The sequence below is a fragment of the Beta vulgaris genome, chromosome 9, assembly GCF_026745355.1.
Source record: "Beta vulgaris subsp. vulgaris cultivar EL10 chromosome 9, EL10.2, whole genome shotgun sequence".
Taxonomy (NCBI): domain Eukaryota; kingdom Viridiplantae; phylum Streptophyta; class Magnoliopsida; order Caryophyllales; family Amaranthaceae; genus Beta; species Beta vulgaris.
This window is the reverse complement of record NC_079210.1, coordinates 21,077,974-21,099,992: the sequence shown is the minus strand read 5'-3', so window position 1 is coordinate 21,099,992 and position 22,019 is coordinate 21,077,974. Positions and strand designations below refer to the sequence as shown.

The window sequence follows — 22,019 nt, the reverse complement described above, 5'->3', positions numbered from 1 at the left end:
ATGTAATCCATGTACAATAAAAAAAATAGAAATTGCCGTCCAAAGTAAAAAAAATAAACCAATATCTATTTGTAGGTTGTTCATTTCTAGTTTATTGAGTATAACGTTGGATGCAGATTCAAAAAGGTTAATTTCTATCTAGTGTTCTAATTTGTCTATTCATATTCTCCAAAAGATCTCCAATTAACAACTCTTCTGTCTCTTCCTATTCTACACACAATTTCAATCCTCATAATATAATTTAACATAGGATTCTAAATTGTACTAAACGGTCCGAAAAAGAATTTTGTCGTAATTGTGTAGATACCCTAAAATCTATACTAATATATTGAAAGGCATGCGTAAACCAGAAACGGTGCTACATGGCGCTCTCCCTAGGGAGTTATAGTTCATGTAATCCATGTACAATAAAAAAAAATAGAAATTTCTTAATACAACTTTTGATCCCGTGACCTCAAGTTCATGTACTAAAGTTTGAAACACTAGACCAAGTTGTATTTAGTACTATCATATCAAAGTACAATATTAATAAATGAAATTCTTCTTACCCGGGGCATAGCCCGGCCTAATAACTAGTATGTCCACAATTAAATCTATCGATCACCCCCTTAGCCCTTAGGAGCTCCCTCCTCTTATTCTTACTCTCTCCCTCAAAATGATTTTCAATAAAAGTAAATAAAAAAATAAAGAAGGGGAAACTCCCTAACGAACACTAAAGTAGTTAACCTGAGTGAGGAACAAAAAGTAACGCAAAACTCCAACAAACTTCTTTCTTCCCGCTTAAACTCAACAACTCAAACCTCTCAAATTCATCCACCCATTTTTTCTGTCACATCAAAAAACATAAAAAAGAAAACCCAGCAAAATAACAAAGAAAAAATGTCACTTCCAATCTTAAAGACATGTAAAATGAGAAATAGAGCTCCAAAACTCTTCGGATTAAACGCATTTTGTGATCCAGGGTGCCCAATTAATCCAACTGGAGCTTTTCGAGATAATATGAGGGTTTTTCTTCAAGAATGTGCTGAAATTGAAGATTACAATATCGATACTATGTCAGTTTGGTGTACTCTTCTTGTTCAAGAAAACAAAGGCGTTGTTCTTCCTCTTTACACCATTGAAGAACATGTCAAATTCTCAAAACAACCCTTCTGTGATCACTGTCGTTGCTCTGGTAATTTATGGTTTTTTTTGGTCGATCAATTTTGTTGTTTTTGTGGATTCATGATATGGGTATTTGTTGTTTTTCACTAATTTTTTGTTTCTTGGATTGTTCAACAATGCTGGGTAAGTGTTTGTTGAATTGTTTGTGTGAGTTGAATTAATGGCTGTTTTGGTTCGATTCTTGCTCTGTTTTAACTACTCATGGTTCTTGAAGTTGGTTAGATGTTCTTTACTTAATTTCTTTACTGTTGGATATTTGGTGAAGCTGTAATATGCATTCAAAATCTTGTTAAGTTGGGTTGGAATCATAATTTGATTTGGCTGAATTTTTATACTGATCAATTTTTTCGTCGCTTCGTGGTTGTGATTTTCTTGAGTCAATTTTGGCTGTGGTATTTATGATAAGTCAGTATACTTATGTGTTTCATCTTCCCCTTTAAAGAAATTAGGTCAATCAAGTTTTGGAAGAAGGTCGTCTGAGGCTCTTTTATACAACTGAAAACTGTAGACAAAAAGCTATGGCAATAACTTAATTCTAGCACTTACATTTATGTAACTGTGAACCAAGATTATAGTTCTTGTTTTATTGGAAACTTTGTGTTTTTATCACCATATTCAGCATCTATAATATCAGATGCATGTTCATGTCATATCATACAGGTCCTACTTGAATATCTCTTGTTCTCATTTCCAAGAATATGTATCCCTGAACCATGGGTAGAATGGAAGCATTGTGTTTTAGTACCAAAATTCAGGGTCACCCTCAAATAATTACAATTTACAACAGGCTATTTAGCTAACGAACCTTCCCATTCTAAATCGTTTCTTTTTTCTGTGATCATTGTTCACATAGGATGGAGTCATCATTATATGTCGAAAAGGAAGTACCATATGATAATTCCCCATGATAGAGAGTGGAATAAGCCACTTGGCAGTGATGTCCTTGAGCTTCAAACGCACCACTTGCATGGACTTATACATTGTAATGGCTTTGGCCATCTTCTTTGCATCAATGGCATTGAAGGAGGTTCCAAATATCTTTGTGGAAAAGAGATCATGGATCTATGGGATCGTATCTGCACAAACCTTCATGCAAGGTATATTATATAAAATTCTGCTTGACTATTTATGTTGATGCAGCAAGGTCAAAACTCTAAACAACATGATATGGTTATTGTTATATATTGTGTAGAAAGATAACAGTTGAGGATACATCAAGAAAGAGATCAATGGATCTTCGTTTACTTCATGGCATTGCGTATGGACAGCCTTGGTTTGGCAGATGGGGATACAAATTCTCCCATGGCAGTTTTGGAGTTCAACCACACCATTATCAAAAAGCTGTGGAGGTTCTTAGCTCTCTTGTTCTAGATGAATTGGTTTCCGGTCTCCCAAAAACCAATAAGTCGGCAGATGTAAAGCAGATCATATCCTCCTACAGAAATTTGAGTGAGACCCAACTCATCACGTTGAGAGATCTCCTACGGTTCATGCTGACCCTGAAATCCCAGACTCCTGCTAAGACAAAAATAGCCTTGGCTCAAGCCGTGTTGCCTGCCTTCTCAGCTCCCACTACAATATTGTCACCCAAATTATCGCTGCAAATCAGGCAGCCTCCTACAAGGGGAAAGCCAATCAAGTGCAGAAGGTTTGCAGCTCTGGTGGCTACCATGGACAGCAGATGGCCAAAAAGGAGACTAGAATTTACAGCTGAAGTTATTGTAAACGCCCTTAAGGAAAATAAGGAAAGCAAGTCCAACAAAAGTGGAATGACAAGACAGGAAGTTCGAGATGCAGCTAGAGCTCATATTGGAGATACAGGGCTGCTTGATTACGTCCTTAAATCGATGAACAATGTGATTGTAGGTGATTACATAGTTCGAAGGCGAATTGACCCAGTCAACAGGGTTTTGGAGTACACAATCCATAGGGTAGGTGAAGCTTCACCTTCTCCTAAGAAACCTGCCAGAGAAAAAGCATCTGTTGCACCTGTTTTAGCACTCGCTACAACTACCTCTGGACCTGACACTTATAGAGATGTATCTATTTTATACAACCAGACAATATTAGGTCGGCCTGAATCAGATATTCTGGGCTTGTCAGTTAGAGTAATATTGGACAGCAAACACTTAGTAAAGGAGTGGCCTTTCAAGGATGATGAAAACGACCAATTACTAAGATTCATATGCCATGTCCTACCAACCTCAAGTGAGTTAGACATGGAATTATCTAGAAATCTTTCTCCTGGTGACATGATTGTTCTTCCATTACATGCCTCGTTTGGTGACTTGAGGGTAGCAGCTCAACATGCATTGAGGGACACTTACTGCATCATGGACCGTTATGTGGTGACCGACATAGATAGTATGGAAAACTTTGTTGATGCTGAAGTTGTGTTTGGTGCAGTTGAGTCCGGTTCTGAACTTTGGATCAGAGGAAGCGGGATTGACATAAAGACCGACTTAAGGTATGAGGGTGGGCCTGATAATTGGACAGTCAGATGCTCATGCGGGGCTACGGATGACGATGGAGAGAGAATGGTGTCATGTGACATCTGTGAGGCGTGGCAGCACACAAGATGCACTGGCATTGAAGATACAGAAGCAGTTCCCCCTCTTTTCGTGTGCCAAAGATGTTGTGCTTCCCTTATGCCTCCAAGAGTGGAGACCATCTCTTACTTCGATAATGAAAGCTCCCAAAATATGCTATTGCCACAACCATTGGAGGAATCGTGGATGGCGCTCACATACTGAATTTTTTCCTTACTTCAGTTGCATTTCTGTACATCTCCTATATACTTCTTGTGCATAGCTGATAAATATAGCACTCACAACCATTGTATATCCTCTTGTTTCCTGTATTCACATCTTATTCTTGTCTACTTGGTCCACTGTATGTTCTGTAACATCATGCAGCTTACTATTCTGAAAAGAATTCAACTTTGCAATTCTAACAAGGATTTGGTTGGCCAGTTTTCAGTTGTTAACTTTCTGTCCACAGTCTAAACAGTATATATGTAATTCAAGGTATAGCTCTCCTATAATTGACACTTATTAATCATCAGGTTACTATTAAGATTTATTCGATGTTCAGGAAGTGCTAGTCTAAGTATATCGGTCACAGCATATTAAAGCAGTAATACAAAACAAAGAGACATTAAAAAGGTCTTGTATTGTATTTCCCAGAACTTCATGTAATTATTAATATACAAGCACTTGCAATTGTACAGGACAAGCAAACTAATTAGAAATCTGATACAAGAAGGTCTATTCCATGAGTCAAGATTTTATCTCGATATATTGTCTATATTGGGTCCTGATCCTCCATTCTCTTCTATCGAATGATAGAATATAGATGCTCCGGCAATAGTAAGTGTAGGAACGAAGACTGGTAACAAATGAATTTAACTTATCTGATAACCGTGGCGGTTTCTAGTGTTGATGGAAAAAAAGATTGAGAACGATCTTGTTTGGAAGAGAAAGAAAGCAGAGAAGAAGAAGAAAGTGGTTCGTATTTTTCTGTGTTTAGTCAAACAATAGACCTCGGTATTTATAGAGAGAAGAAAACCAGAAGGAGGCTGAAAACGTGGGTACAAAAATGGTCACTTAGTGGGAATAATAATGGCAGCAGTTATGGCATGAAACTTGGAAAAACGGCAAATTAAGGGAGAAATTAAGGGGGAAAACGGTAACTTAATACTGGCTTAAAACGGCCATAAATCTGACAGAATGTTGACCCAAAAAGTTAGTTAGGTTAAGTTTATTCCCCAAAGGCCAAAGCCCAAAGCCCAAGGCCCATGGCCCTAGCCCGAGCGGGCGCGTGTGGTAACTCCACTCACCACATACCCACTAAAAGTCACTTTGCAACACAACTCAAGGGTAGAGGAAGAGTAATGGTTATAAACCTTTACACTCTCTTTTATTCTTTCAATGTGGGACAAGAGACTCTTCACATTCTTTTGAAGCAAACTTTTGAGTTTCTTAAAAAATCCTTTATAAACTCCAACAATCCCCCACATGATTCAAAAGAAGAAAACAGAAAGAAACAGGGCTGAAAACAGATGATCTGGGCAATAGATAATGAGTTTTGAAGTATCAATGTCTTATGGACTTGAATTGACACTCAGTCATACAAATATGTCTTACTGTCGTAAGAGGTAGATTTCTCTTTGAACCTTTCACGAAGTTAGCAAAACATAGTTGCACACTCAACCTTTTTCAAATCAAGAGACGTTCTCATAAATATAATATAGGTGCCCCACAATTGACCTGGATTCTCATGAATGCTCTAGAGAGCCTAAGCCTTGGACTCTCATAGGGGATTGGGCGTAACCCTCACATTCACATAGGTAAGTTCATCAAGTTTGTACTGTCACAAACCACCTCAAATAAGGCTATGAACTTATTAAGAGCTTTATGCTCAACCTTAAACATATTACAGTAGATTAAAACAAAATACTACATCAATTTTATTAATAGGAATGGTAGTAGTATACAATAAATTGAGTTCTTTTGTGATTTCATTTGACCCTTTGAACTTAAGAATTCCTAGAAAGGGTATCTATCACAATTCACTCAACAATAGGCTTTAAACCTATTCCTTGTGCTGACTGTAGCACCATTTTTCTACAAAGGCCTTTGGTGAGAGGATCAGCAATATTCCTCTCTGATTTTACATACTCGAGTGACAACACATTATTTCTAATTAGATTTCTAACTATGGCATGCCTTAAGCGAATATGCCTTCTCTTTTCATTATAGGCTTGATTATCCGCTGCCCCAATTACTGCTTGCGAGTCACACCGCCTAGAAACTGATGGAGTTGGCTTCCCCCACAATGGAATATCAGCAAGCAAACTCCTTATCTATTCAGCTTCTTGACCTGCCAATTCTAACGCAATAAACTCATATTCCATTATAGATTTGGCAATACATGTTTGTTTTGATGATTTCCATGATATAAATCCTACAGCAAGAGTGAAAACATAACTGCTAGTAGATTGAATCTCATCATTATCCGACACCCAATTAGCATCACAAAATCCTTCAAGAACACAAGGTGTCCTTTGATAATGTAGACCCGAATTGGTAGTGCCTTTTAGATACGTCAACAATCTAATCAAGGCAACCCAGTGCTCCCGGTTAGGATTGTGAATATACCTGCTCAATCTACTAACAACATAAGCTATATCAAGTCTAGTATAATTCATCAAGAACATTACACTACCAATTATTTTTGCATATTGTTCTTGTGATATACTATCACCTTTATTATTTTTCAAATGAATACTAGAATCATATGGGGTTTTCACAGGAAGACAATCAAATTGATCAAACTTCTTTAATATTTTTCAATATAATGAGATTGATTTAAAGATATCCCATATGAAGTTATAGTAATCTTTATTCCAAGAATAACATCGGCCTCTCCTAAATCCTTCATCTCAAAGCAAGAATTTAGGAAACTCTTAGTTGCATTTACTGTAATATCCTGAAAACTTAAACGTGTTTAAGTAAATAATTAATTAATTATTTACTGTTAAATTATATTTTACCTAAAGTTCCACTAATTGATTAACATATAATAAAACGAATATAAAAATTTCCAACTTAAAAATATTAATATAATAGTGGCTATAATTTATAATTTACGATTTCATGAGTTAAACAAGAAGGCTAATATAGTTGATAATTCACTTAAAGTACAAAATGTCAACATTTCACCCAAAATTTCATTAAGTCACGTTTAGGAGTGTTAATATGGAAAAATTTCTGATTTTTGGGTTGCAAAATAAAAAGAGAAAAGAGAAAACAAAGCTATGGTCAATTCCCCCCATTAATGGTGTCTTCTTCCTCACTCCACCATGTCCATTTGTCACTCATGCAATCACAACTTTCTTCTCCTTCTTCAGACAAATCTGTCACCAATCCTCACCCAAAGCTTCTTCAAGTTGACAAATTCAGATTATTTACTTCACCATCTTCCTCCCAACCACTGATTTTAAAACCTCCAAACTCCACTATAAATAGCCATGGAGATTCAACATCAAGAACCCACCAACAATAACATTCATCCTCTCTTCTCTCTCTAATAAGAAATTCAGTCAATAATTGCCGGAAAAATTGCAACTAAAGGAAACCCAAAATAAAAACCCAAACTTTCCCTCTCTCTCCCCTGTTCGGCTCTTTTCCCCCACGACACCCCCCCTCGGCCACCTCAGGCGACGCCAGACCTGCGCCGGCCATCCGTCGCACCTCCTCTTGGCCTCGCTGTCGTTCGTCGACCACCGCGCAGCTCGCCGGAGACTCGCGCCAGCACCCTCACGTTCTCTCTCTCTCTCCTCGCGCGGTCTCTCACGCCCTTTTTCTTCTTCGCGCGACGTTGCTGCACGCGCAGCACTGCGGACGACCCGCGTGCGCTGAACCGCCGGACCGTCGCCGGATATCGTCGTTGCTGCTCGCCGGCGTCCCTCCCTCCGGCGTGATTTCGTCCTCCCTGCTCCTAGTAGCAGAGGTGATGATATTCTTCTTTTAAATTTCTGATTTCATATTTTCTAATTCAAGCCCAAGTTTATTTCTCTTATTAGTTAATATTTAGTTTGGGCCTAGGATCTTGGACTCAGAAATAAGCTTAACTTTTAAATCTGAATTATATTGTTGTTGAGCTAAAGAAGTTAAACTAAAGCTGATTTAGTGCTTTATTAAGTCATGTTAGTTTAAGAAAATGGCCTGGGTTCCTAAGAAAATGGCCTGGGTTCCTAAGAAAATGGCCTGGGTTCCTAAGAAAATGGCCTAGGAATGCAGGAAGAAATGGAGCCTGGCAAATCTCAGAAAAAGGCCTGGGTTCCTAAGAAGACTGTTAAAGAGACTGTTCCAGTTAGCAAGATGGATGCTAATGATGAGTACAAGAGTCCTAATAAGGTAGTGAAAAATAATTCACCACCTGTTGCTGTTGTTGTAGTCAAAAATGCCTTTTCTGCATTAGAGATTGATGAATGTACAGAGAGGCAAGGGATGTCACAGATGGAGGAAGGAGAAGCAGGAGATCAAGGTGTTCAAAAGGAGACTGAAAGGCATGAGGGAGGTGGAAACTTCCCTATCCAAAATGGATAGTGTAGTAGTTTGGAATGTGAGAGGTGTGAACAGCCTACAGAAACAACAAAGTGTTAGGAATTTCCTTAACACACAAGCTGTGGGTGTTGTTTGCCTCTTGGAGACTAAGGTGAAGCCTAGTAATATGGGTTCACTGTATAGAAATGTGTTTCAGGGTTGGTGCTTTACCTCCAACTCAAAGTGTCATAAAGGTGGTAGAATAGTGGTTGCCTGGAACCCTTTGTCATTTTCAGTTGATTTTGGAGTGATGACAAGTCAGTTAGTCCACTGTGTTATAACTTCTATTCAGAACAGTAGCATTTGCTTTAGGTGTAGCTTTGTATATGGCCACAATGAGGCTCTAAAAAGGGGAGACTTATGGATGGACTTGAGGAAAATTGCTAATATGAATAATAAGCCCTGGATTGTAGTAGGGGATTTCAATTGTGTTTTGAATACTGATGAAAGGGTGGGCTCTCTGGTATCAAGTAGGGAAACTGCTGATTTCAGGAGTTGTGTGAGTGATTGTGTACTTTCTGATCTTAAAGGTGTAGGTCAATTCTATACCTGGTGTAACAAGCAGCAAGGCACTGATAGAGTCTACTGCAAATTGGACAGAGCCCTTGTAGGTGGAGAATGGTTAGAGATGTTCCCTGATGCTGAAGTGAGGTATGTCCCTGAAGGTAGCTTTGATCATACACCATTAGTTATCAGATTGATTCAAGACATACAAAAAATGAGAAGGCCTTTTAGATACTATAGAATATGGAGAGAATTGAATGGTTATGATCAGGCTGTCCATGCAGTTTGGAGCAAGAAAATAAATGGGTCGAAAATGTATGTAATTGTTACTAAGCTGAAAGATACAAAGAAGGCCATTAAAGATCTAAACAGAAATGCTATGAACATTCAAGTTCAAGACACTGAAGCTTTGAAGAAGTTAATGGAATGCCAGCAAGTTCTGCAAACTGATATTCATAACACTGACCTGAGGTTACAAGAACAAGATGCCTCTGATAATTATAACAGAATCCACAAGCAATATGTGGGTTACCTGAGACAAAAGGCCAGAGCAGCATGGATAAAAGATGGTGATGACAACACAAGGTTATTCCATCAAGCAATCAAGCAAAGAAGGATACAAAATAACATTTACAGCATCAGTGACAAGGATGGCAAGTGGGCTGATAAACCTGAAGAGATCCAGAAAGCTTTTCTGGAGTATTATTTGCAGTTATTGGGAACTACTATGGGGAATAGGAAGTCAGTAGTTCAGGAAATTGTTGATTTGGGAAATAATGTTGATAATGAAGATCATGAAGGTCTTATTTCTCCTGTTAGGCCTGATGAAGTCAAGCAAGCATTGTTCTCTATTCCTGGGGATAAGTCTCCTGGAAGTGATGGATTTGGTTCATATTTCTTCAGAGATAATTGGGATCAAATTGGTGATCAGGTAACTCAAGCAGTTATTTCTTTTTTCCATAGTGGTAAAATGTTAAAAGAAATAAACACTACAGTCTTAGCCCTTATTCCTAAATGTAAGGTGCCTAATTCTGTTATTGATTTTCGACCAATTGCTTGTTGCAATGTGATTTACAAGATTATTTCAAAAGTTCTTTGTATGAGATTGAGTCCCTTACTTCCTAAGATTGTTGCTGATAATCAAGGAGCTTTCATTCAAGGAAGGAGCATAGTGAACAACATAATGATTTGCCAGGATCTCTTAAATGGGTATGGTAGAAAAAGGTGCAGGCCTAGTTGTATGATAAAAATGGATATGAGGAAGGCCTATGATACTATTGAATGGGAATTTGTGAGAGAAATGATGACTAGTTTACATTTCCCTCATAAATTTATTGATTGGGTAATGACATGTATCACTAGTACTAGTTGCTCTTTGATGATTAATGGGAACTTATTTGGTTTCTTTAATCCCAAGAGAGGACTCAGACAAGGTGATCCCATCTCACCTCTTCTCTTTGTCATTTGTATGGAGTACATGAGTAGGATTATGAAGTACATAGGGATGAAGAATGATTTCAAATTCCATCATAGGTGTAGTTCTCTTAAATCTAAATCATCTGGTATTTGCTGATGATGTATTATTATTCTGCAAAGGAGAATTTGTTTCTACATATCTGCTCCTGCAAGGTTTCAAGCTCTTCTCTGACACATCAGGGCTTTGTGTGAACAAGAATAAAACTGTTGTGTACACAGCAGGTATGGAAGAGGAGGAGATTAGAAGAATTCTTGATGTCTCTGGGTTTGTGCTGGGTCAGCTTCCATTCACTTACCTAGGCATGCATATTTGCTCTTCTAGAATCAGTAATGCTGCTTGTAATGCTTTGTGTGATAAAATGATAAACAGAATCAGAATTTGGAGCTCTAGGCATCTCTCTTATGCAGCTAGAGTCCAATTAGTCAATTCAGTTCTGATGAGCCTACATACATATTGGGGACAGATTATTGTTATCCCCAAGGGTGTGATTAAGAAGATAATGGAGATTTGTAGGGCATTCTTATGGAGTGGTGAGTATTATAGTAGCAAACCTGGGAATGTAGATTGGAACACCACATGTCTTCCTAAAAGAGCAGGTGGTCTGGGTTTTCGAAATATAGAGACTTGGAACCAAGCTGCCCTTGGAAAGCTGATTTGGGCTATTGCAAAGAAAGAAGACTCCCTTTGGATAAGATGGGTTAATGAGGTGTATGTGAAGAGCTCTGACTGGTGGACCTATAAGGCTCCAAGTAGTGCCAGTTGGTACTGGAAAAGTATATGTGCTGTTAAAGATAAAATCAAGACTCAGATTGACATAGCAGTTATTATGCAAACTCAAAGGTACCAGATCAACAAGATCTATATGCTGCTGGTGGGTGATCATCCTAGATGTTTCTGGGATAAGCTTGTGTGGTGCAGACTTGCTATTCCTAAACACAATTTTATTTGCTGGCTGGCTGTGAAACAGAGAATCTACACAAAGGATAGATTGAAACAGTGGAGGATCATTGATGATGATGAATGTCCAATCTGTCAGAGGCAGATTGAAACTCACAACCATTTGTTGTTCCAATGTGATTTCAGTAATAGACTACTGCATCTAGTGCTGAATTGGATTAAGCTGAAATGGGTAGACAGAAGCCTGAGTATGTGGTACAAGATGATAAGAAGAAGAAAGGTTCTGGATTCCAGAAGAAAGTTTATGCTGCTGCTCTAAATGCTACTGTGTATGCAATATGGCATACTAGGAATGATGCTGTCTGGAATGCAAAAGTTAATAATCCAAGATATGTTTTTGACAAAATCAGATGTGATGTGATTTGTAGAATTAAAGCTCATGGTCTAACTAAAATCACTAGTAAAGATTGTGCATGGTGGGAAAGCCTTTGTAGTAATGTTTGATGGTTGTAACTAGTTGTTTGAACCTCCTTGTGATGAAGAGTCCAACCTAGTTGGTTTGTTCTGACCTCGGAGGTTATAGGGTGTACTTGTTGTTTGAGCTTATATATATCTTTCTTACTGGTTCAAAAAAAAAAAAGTCATGTTAGTTTAATTATTAAGTTAAGTATAATGTTGGGCTTATAATCTGATTTACTTAGCTAAGTAATTTAAGTTAATCTTGTTACTTTAATATTTTGGGCTTTAGTGGACTGATTTTAGTTAGTTTTATTAAACCACCTAACTTATCTACTAAAATCTATTATTGAGTTATAATTCATGACTTCTAAACTAGTTGAGTTGTTTAAAACAAATCCACTACACTTGTTATTTGTAATTTGAGTTTAAGCTATCATCACTTCACTAATCCTTAAATTCACTTATAATAACCAGCTATTTGACTTACTAGTTTAAGTGATTTAATAATATAATATCAATGGTTCTAGTATATTAAAAATTAGTTTAATAATAGACGATTAATTGGTTATTAACTACGAACTCTTATAAAAATATATTTTCAAAGGGTTATATGTTATGTATTAACGTTAGATAATTCTAAAAGTATAACCAAAGGAGCTATTTCACCTAATTAGTTGATTAAAGAATCACCTTGATTAAAAAGTTATTAACGATTAAGAAATAATGACCTTTAAGGAGACCTTTACGATGTTATAATGACCGCTATGACCTTAATAAGCGCTAACTAACATTTAGGCTTAAAAGCTTAATAACGAAACGTTCATTAATAAAATTATTCTTGAATAGATTAAAGAAGATAAAGTATATTACAAGCCTCCCCCGGCTATCATGGTTGGTAAGCAGGAATTCAGGTAACGTCTACTGCTAACACCCGCATTCCCCTTCAAAGTATGTTTTATGATCATGATTAATATTATGTTTTATATATGGATTGCGGGATCGAAATGAAATGTTTTATGATGGTTATGATGATATGATGCTATGAAATGATGATGATGTTATGATGAAATAATGAATATAATTATTCACGATGATGATGATATGCTTAAAACCAATGAAACATGATAAATTCAAGTGAAAGACGGTTCTTGGCAAGTATTTTGTTATCCCGGGTCGTGCACGTACCTTCCGGCCGGTTAACCACCTTCCGTTTAGTGAGGGCTATTGTCCTCGGGTGGCACCGCGCAAATCTGGGCAAATAATGCCACCTTCTGTTTAGTGAGGGATTTTGTCCTCGGGTGGCTGCCTTCCGTTTATGATGTTACTATGTTTTGGGGAGACGTCCCTTCCGTTGTACTAGCCAAGTTACCAAAGTAAAATATATGATGATGAACATGATAAAGAAGATAATGTAATGATGATAGTTTTGTGAAATGTTTTACTTATTCTCTCCTCCTGTTTTTAACCAAAATGATGTGAAATGAATTTACGATGTTAGAGTAGTATGTTACTGAGCCTCGGCTCACGACGTTTTGTTTTATGTTTTAGGTATGGAAGAACAGTTGTGGATCACTGATAGACTGCATTATGGAGATTATGTATGATTCTATGAGGTTTTAGGATATTTTGTATGATGGATAAACAAGTATTATTATACGATGAGTATTTGTATAGTGAATTTTCAATTTTAGGCTATTACTTTATTTGTTTGTCATAACCGACAGGATTAGGTTATGCTTCCGCTGACGATTAAGGTCATGTAAATTTGTCGGGGCGTTACAGAGTGGTATCAGAGCCGAAACCTAGCCGGAAGTGCGGAGTGATAGACTTTGCACCGCCTAGGAGTGGTCCTTTGGGAAATTAGATATTGAGGAAAACTCGAGGTTAGTAAATGACCATTTGGGTTGATATAAGATGAGATATAAGACAATGGATGAAAAATATGAGGTTTACTTCCATGAATGAGTTATTAGGAGTTGAGGATTATTTGGGTTATTAGAATCTTAAAGAAGTGAGGATTTGAACTTATGATCTTTTGACGTATCATTTGAAGATTAGTACAACCTAAAGCTTTGGGGTTACTAGAGTGTAAGATGTTAAATGGAAAATTTTGCGATTTAAACTTGGCATGAATTATCTGCAAAGATTGATGTTGAATAACTTGAGGTGAAAAATGATGGTTATATGAGTCATAGGGACTAAGGTGAACGATCTTTGAGGTATGAGTAGTAATATTTGATGCTCGAGGTAATACACGAAATAATATTTAGATATGTATGATGAGTAGGGTATTATTTGTGGGATGATAAAAAGGCTAAGCTATTGAAATCCTGATGGTTATAAGTTGAGATTGAATTTTACTTTATAGGATTCATATGACGATTTTGGAGATTCAAAATTTTGAAGGGATTTAGAAATTCTACTTCGAGGAATTAGAAAACAATTACCATTATTTTAGTTATTAAGGATTTTAGTTTTAATGGTTGGAGCACTTCATAATGTGATGCGAACCACTTTTTGGGATGTTATGGGATTGTAGTGAAAAATAAATTATGACTAAGTAATTGAAGAGTTAGACGAATCAATGTCTTGAAGGAATAGAATTGCTACTTGGAGATGTAATAGCCATATGGAATACAATTAAGAAGTAAGCGTTGATGTCGAGACGAAAATTAATGTGCATAAGTGCTTGATTTTCTATTTTACCAAGATTTGGGACAAAAATTTCTAAGTTTGAAATGTTGTTAGATAAATGGTTTCTTCGTATAGTAATGAGATGATCTAGAATGAATTCAAGTGATCAATTACCAATAAAAAGGATAATGGAAAAATGTGGAGGAAATTGAAATTGATGAGAAGTAAACATTATTTGGATCGGTGAGCCTTGAATAATTAAGATCTTGAGTATTGATGTTAGCTAGGTAAGGAGTACGTTATGACATTGTCAGATTAGTAAGTGCTTAACGTTGAGGCTATAATAATGATATTGATTTGGTATGATAATGTGATGATTGAAAATTTGGGAATGCACAAATATTAGGTTTAGGGATCTTTAGTCAATACCTTATTAGATGATACTGTTATTATACAGACATGAACCAAAATGTGATGTTTACGAATGCCTTAATAAGCTTATATTGTGGAATTGATAAAGAGAATGTATATAATATACCAAGCAGGATGAGAATCGTCAAATGATAATGAGTAAGAAAAGAATGGGTTGATATATTAAGGGGCATGATTAACATTCGAGTTTAAGCTTTCTAAGTAAAACTGGCGGGCATAGTATGAAATTGTGTCATGGATATTTAAATTCACAAGGATTCAACATATATTATGGAAAGTAAAGTTGTATTGAGAAAGTTTGAGGTTAGATTCAGGAACACTATGATCTCCATATCGTAGCGTAAAAGTTTTAAATAGGTTTAATGGGTTGGCTAAAAGATAGGTATAGATGAACCAAACCGTTTGAGCATTCACGCTTTTGCGTGTACAATATGAATCTGTTTATGTCAAGATGTGGTGCATGTGATTATCTGTGTTAGTTACCTCTTAATGCGTACGTGGTATCATGCATTTTTTTTATGATATATAGTTACTCAAAGTATGTATCTTCATAATTTGAGAAACCAAAAGAATTTGTAACAAGGTCTCATCAAATGAGTTAGTTGGAATTCATTGCCAACAAGTTTGCCCTTTTTGTTTGCTTTGCTCCTCGATTTCGCGAGTCGAGTTGAAGTAGAGATACAAAAGATGATGGCGGAATGGAGGCTGAATATCTAACGAAGCCATGAAGGCTTGAGATCTTGGTCCTGTTAAATAAATTTAGCTTGTTGTTTTATCCACTGACTAAATTGCAAGTTGCGAGGACGAAACTTTTTCTAAGGGGGTAAGGATGTAATATCCTGAAAACTTAAACGTGTTTAAGTAAATAATTAATTAATTATATACTGTTAAATTATATTTTACCTAAAGTTCCACTAATTAATTAACGTATAATTAAACGAATATAAAAATTTCCAACTTAAAAATATTAATATAATAGTGGCGATAATTTATAATTTACGATTTCATGAGTTAAACAAGAAGGCTAATATAGCTGATAATTCACTTAAAGTACAAAATGTCAACATTTCACCCAAAATTTCATTAAGTCACGTTTAGGAGTGTTAATATGGAAAAATTTCTGATTTTTGGGTTGCAAAATAAAAAGAGAGAGAAAACAAAGCTATGGTCAATTCCCCCCATTAATGGTGTCTTCTTCCTCACTCCACCATGTCCATTTGTCACTCATGCAATCACAACTTTCTTCTCCTTCTTCAGACAAATCTGTCACCAATCCTCACCCAAAGCTTCTTCAAGTTGACAAATTCAGATTATTTACTTCACCATCTTCCTCCCAACCACTGATTTTAAAACCTCCAAACTCCACTATAAATAGCCATGGAGATTCAACATCAAGAACCCACCAACAATAACCTTCATCCTCTCTTCTCTCTCTAATCAGAAATTCAGTCAATAATCGCCGGAAAAATTGCAACTAAAGGAAACCCAAAATAAAAACCCAAACTTTCCCTCTCTCTCCCCTGTTCGGCTCTTTTCCCCCACGACACCCCCCCCCCCCCGTCGGCCACCTCAGGCGACGCCAGACGTGCGCCGGCCATCCGTCGCACCTCCTCTTGGCCTCGCTGTCGTTCGTCGACCACCGCGCAGCTCGCCGGAGACCCGCGCCAACACCCTCACGTTCTCTCTCTCTCTCCTCGCGCGGTCTCTCACGCCCTTCTTCTTCTTCGCGCGACGTTGCTGCACGCGCAGCACTGCGGACGACCCGTGTGCGCTGAACCGCGGGAGACCGTCGCCGGATATCGTCGTTGCTGCTCGCCGGCGTCCCTCCCTCCGGCGTGATTTCGTCCTCCTTGCTCCTAGTAGCAGAGGTGATGATATTCTTCTTTTAAATTTCCGATTTCATATTTTCTAATTCAAGCCCAAGTTTATTTCTCTTATTAGTTAGTATTTAGTTTGGGCCTAGGATCTTGGACTCAGAAATAAGCTTAAGTTTTAAATCTTAATTATATTGTTGTTGGGCTAAAGGAGTTAAACTAAAGCTGATTTAGTGCTTTATTAAGTCATGTTAGTTTAATTATTAAGTTAAGTATAATGTTGGGCTTATAATCTGATTTACTTAGCTAAGTAATTTAAGTTAATCTTGTTACTTTAATATTTTGGGCTTTAGTGGACTGATTTTAGTTAGTTTTATTAAACCACCTAACTTATCTACTAAAATCTATTATTGAGTTATAATTCATGATTTCTAAACTAGTTGAGTTGTTTAAAACAAATCCATTACACCTGTTATTTGTAATTTGAGTTTAAGCTATCATCACTTCACTAATCCTTAAATTCACTTATAATAACCAGCTATTTGACTTACTAGTTTAAGTGATTTAATAATATAATATCAATGGTTCTAGTATATTAAAAATTAGTTTAATAATAGACGATTAATTGGTTATTAACTACGAACTCTTATAAAAATATATTTTCAAAGGGTTATATGTTATGTATTAACGTTAGATAATTCTAAAAGTATAACCAAAGGAGCTATTTCACCTAATTAGTTGATTAAAGAGTCACCTTGATTAAAAAGTTATTAACGATTAAGAAATATGACCTTTAAGGAGACCTTTACGACGTTATAATGACCACTATGACCTTAATAAGCGCTAACTAACATTTAGGCTTAAAAGCTTAATAACGAAACGTTCATTAATAAAATTAATCTTGAATAGATTAAAGAAGATAAAGGATATTACAAGCCTCCCCGGCTATCATGGTTGGTAAGCAGGAATTCAGGTAACGTCTACTGCTAACACCCGCATTCCCCTTCAAAGTATGTTTTATGATCATGATTAATATTATGTTTTATATATGGATTGCGGGATCGAAATGATATGTTTTATGATGGTTATGATGATATGATGCTATGAAATGATGATGATGATGTTATGATGAAATTAATGAATATAATTATTCACGATGATGATGATATGCTTAAAACCAATGAAACATGATAAATTCAAGTGAAAGACGGTTCTTGGCAAGTATTCTGTTATCCCGGGTCGTGCACGTACCTTCCGGCCGGTTAACCACCTTCCGTTTAGTGAGGGCTATTGTCCTCGGGTGGCACTGCGCAAATCTGGGCAAATAACGCCACCTTCCGTTTAGTGAGGGCTTTTGTCCTAGGGTGGCTGCCTTCCGTTTATGATGTTACTATGTTTTGGGGAGACGTCCCTTCCGTTGTACTAGCCAAGTTACCAAAGTAAAATATATGATGATGAACATGATAAAGAAGATAATGTAATGATATGTTTGTGAAATGTTTTACTTATTCTCTCCTCCCTGTTTTTGACCAAAATGATGTGAAATGAATTTACGATGTTAGAGTAGTATGTTACTGAGCCTCGGCTCACGACGTTTTGTTTTATGTTTTAAGTATGGAAGAACTGTTGTGGATCACTGATAGACTGCATTATTGAGATTATGTATGATTCTATGAGGTTTTAGGATATTTTGTATGATGGATAAACAAGTATTATTATACGATGAGTATTTGTATAGTGAATTTTCAATTTTAGGCTATTACTTTATTTGTGGGTCATAACCCACATGATTAGGTTATGCTTCCGCTGATGATTAAGGTCATGTAAATTTGTCGGGGCGTTACATTTACTACGTCTATATTGGTCCCAAATATCAACATATCATCCACATATAGACATATGAAAACACAACCAAATTCATTAAATTTGGAATAAACACAAGCATCAGAATCATTTACCAAAGAACCATTTGAAGTAATAGTTTGATGAAATTTATCATACCAATATTTTGGTGCTTGTTTTAAACCATACAAAGATCTAATAAGCTTGCATACCTTGTCCTCTTGACCAGGAACCTCGCATCCTTGAGGTTGCTTCATATAGATCTCCTCATTTAACTCACCTTCAAAAATGTAGTTTTCACATCCATTTGATGCACAATTATATCATGAATAGATGCAAGTGCAATTAAAGCTCTAATGGTGGCTACCTTGGTCACAGGAGAATAAGTATCAAAGAAGTCTAACCCTTATTTTTGGCGATGCCCTCCAACTACAAGTCTAGCCTTATACTTTTCTAAAGACCCATCAGACTTGCATTTCTTTGTAAAGATCCACCTAATGCTTAAGGCCTTACGACCTCTAGGAAGGTCTGACAAAATCTAAGTGTTATTACTCATAATAGACTCTATTTCATTGTTAATAGCCTCTAACCAAAAACTTGAGTCTACCGATCTCATGGCCTCAACATAGGTTCTCGGGTTCTCTTCTAACACAAAAGTATTGATATCTTGCTCATCTAAACACTCTTTCACAGCTAGAAAGGTAGTAATAAAATCAGGTCCGAAATTAGACTCAGTTCTAGCTCTCTTACTCCTTCTAGGTTCTAAGGTCTCACTAGATGATGCAATGTCACGATGCAAAGTAGAAGAAGATGCAGCAGGCAAGCATGATTGTAAACTAACTTTCATAGGAAAAACATGCTCAAAAAATTCAACATCTTTTGACTATCTAATAGGACCAAAACCAAATGCATCCTTAAGAATGAGTCTATACGCAGCACCGTTAGACGCATAACATATCAAAATACCATCTACAGTCTTAGGTCCAATCTTACTCCTTTGAAAGTCAGGAAGTCCTATCTTCCCCAAACACCCCCACACTTTGACGTATCCCAAATTTGGCTTGAAGCCTTTCCACAATTCATAGGGAGTCTTATCTAACTTCTTATGGGGAACTCGATGAAAGACATAACAAGCAGAAAGGATAGCCTCACCCCACATATTAGTAGGCATACCTGAACTAATAATCATTGCATTCATCATATCTTTAAGAGTTCTATTTTTTCGCTCAGCTATTCCATTCTGTTCTAGGGTATAAGGAGCTTTAACCTCATGTATAATCCCATTAGACTCACAAAATTTCCTAAGGGAAATACCATCATATTTTCCACCCCTTTCTGATCTCACCCTTTTAATCTTAAGGTCCAATTAGTTCTCTACTTCGGCTTTATCGATTAGAAATTTCTCTTCTACCTCATCCTTATAACTCAATAAATAAACCTTAGTATAACGTGAAAAGTTATCAACAAAAGTAATGTAGTATTTCTTTCCTCCCCTACTCATGGAATTCTTAAAGTCACCTAAGTCACTATGGACTAACTCTAATAAAGTAGAGGAACAGGACACATTTTTGTTGAATGCTTTCTTAGGGTGCTTAGCTTCTACACACACTTCACATTTATCAAAAGAAGTATTGCTAAAGTCAGGAATAAGACTAAGTTGTTTTAGCCTTTTAATAGAGGCAACATTCGCATGACCTAGTCTAGAATACCATAAAGAGACTGACTCAACAATATAAACAGAAGCAATAGAATTCTTATTATCAATAATAATATCGAAAACAAAAAGTCCAGTATTACAAAAGCCTTTACCCACAAAAATACCATTTGTGGTTAATACAAGTTTATCAGCTTTGTTTAAAAGAGAACCAGAAATGAGATTTCTGCAGATGTCAGGAACATGCAGAACATTCTGCAAAGGAGTGGTTTTCCCAGATGTCAATTTCAGGAAAATATTTCCTTTGCCTAAAACACACACAGTGCTTGAGTTGCCCATGATGACACATTCTGATTCTGGAACTTGGTTGTAGTCCCGAAACACTTTCTTGTTGGCACAGATATGACGGGTTGCACCAGTATCCACGATCCATTCGGAAACATTGCTTACCAAATTGACCTCCGACACCACAGCAGCAATGATATCATCTTCAGCAAGGTTGGCTTGAAGCTTGTTGTTTTGGCTTTGTCTGAAGCTTTCTTCCTTTGACGGCAGTCCTTGGCAGCATGCCCATACTTACCACACAGAAAGCAACTTTCCTTAAATTTACCTTTTCCCTTGTATCATGGAACTGATTCTGACCCTTACCTTTTGGTCCTTTACCTGCAGCAACCTTAATTTCCATAAGATTAGTAGAAGAAGAAGACTAATCAACTGATTTCCCTTTTATTTGGATACGGTTTTGCTCCTCAAACTTAATATGGGACACTAACTCTTGAATGGTAAAATCTTTCTGCCTATGTTTTAAGGAATGAACAAAATTCTCCCAGGAAGAAGGCAATTTTTCGAGTAGGCAATTGGCTTGGAAAAGATCAGGAATAGCCATACCCTCAATATCAGCACATAAATGTTCATACTCATGAACTTGATCAAGCACAGGTTTATCATCATTCATCGAAAACTTCAACCAACGACTACATGCATATTTCTTAGTCCCAAAATCATCAGTCACATACTTAGCATTCAAACCATCCCAAATATCCTTAGCATTTCTTGACTTATTATAAATCAGATACAGGGCAGCAGTCATATAATCCAGTAACATCCCACAACAAGTCTTATTATCTTTTACAAAATCCCTAACAGAATTTTCAGGAGCAACATCAATAGCCAAGCAATAATCATCACCAATCTGACCCAAAAAAAAATCCATCTTATCAGACCACATCCTATAATTTTTTCCATCAAACGGTTTTAACTTAGACAGATCAGGGAGAAAGGGATGGGTAATAGGGACATCATTAAAGACACGCACATTTTCATCAGGAATTTCACCAGCCATAGTTCCGAAAAACAGAAAAAAAAGAAAAATCAAAAAATTTAACTTTAGAATGTAGGAACGAAGACTGGTAATAAATGAATTTAACTTATCTGATAACCGTGGCGTTTTCTAGTGTTGATGGAAAAACAGATTGATAACGATCTTGAATATTGCCTAGAATTTTGGAAGACAATGAAAGCAGAGAAGCAGAATTTTGGAAGAAAACCAGACGGAGGCTGAAAACGTGGGTACAAATGATCACTTAGTCGGAATAATAATGGCAGCAATTATGGCATGAATGTAGGAAAAACGGCACATTAAGCGAGAAATTAAGGGGAAAAACGGTAACGGTCATAAATCTGACAGAATGTTGACCCAAAAAGTTAGTTAAGTTAAGTTTATTCCCCAAGGCCCATGGCCCTGGCCCGGTCGGGCGTGTGTGGTAACTCCACTCACTACATACCCACTAAATGTCTCTTTGCAACACAACTCAAAGGGTATAGTAGAGGAAGAGTAATGGTTATAAACCTTTACCTCCCTTTTATTCTTTCAATGTGGGACAAGAGACTCTCCACATAATTTTTGAAGCAAACTTTTGAGTTTCTTAAAAAATCCTTTATAAACTCCAACAATAAGCTCTTCATATATTTCTAACGTCCGTCATCCAAGTCATCTTCGACGTCTTGTGAACTTTTCTAAGATCTCTCGTATC

At 36.7% G+C, this 22,019-nt stretch overlaps 2 protein-coding genes and 1 long non-coding RNA gene across 3 annotated transcripts; 2 read left to right on the top strand and 1 right to left on the bottom strand.

The window, feature by feature from the left end:
• The first annotated feature begins 209 nt into the window (after positions 1 to 209).
• Positions 210 to 4,165, top strand: LOC104903362 (PHD finger protein MALE MEIOCYTE DEATH 1). The gene is made up of 3 exons (XM_010691385.4): positions 210 to 1,174; positions 2,018 to 2,261; positions 2,357 to 4,165. The coding sequence occupies exons 1-3, from the start codon at positions 880 to 882 to the stop codon at positions 3,915 to 3,917; spliced, it is 2,100 nt and encodes a 699-aa protein (XP_010689687.1). The 5' UTR covers positions 210 to 879; the 3' UTR covers positions 3,918 to 4,165.
• Positions 4,166 to 6,911: 2,746 nt separating this feature from the next.
• LOC125493386 (uncharacterized) lies at positions 6,912 to 13,670 on the top strand. Its single transcript, XR_007269937.2, has 3 exons — positions 6,912 to 7,677; positions 12,457 to 12,521; positions 13,159 to 13,670. It is a non-coding gene; the product is annotated as an uncharacterized LOC125493386 (long non-coding RNA).
• Positions 13,671 to 20,692: 7,022 nt separating this feature from the next.
• On the bottom strand, positions 20,693 to 21,328 carry LOC125493254 (uncharacterized). Its single transcript, XM_048636418.1, has one exon. The coding sequence runs from the start codon at positions 21,326 to 21,328 to the stop codon at positions 20,693 to 20,695; it is 636 nt and encodes a 211-aa protein (XP_048492375.1).
• Positions 21,329 to 22,019: the final 691 nt, after the last annotated feature.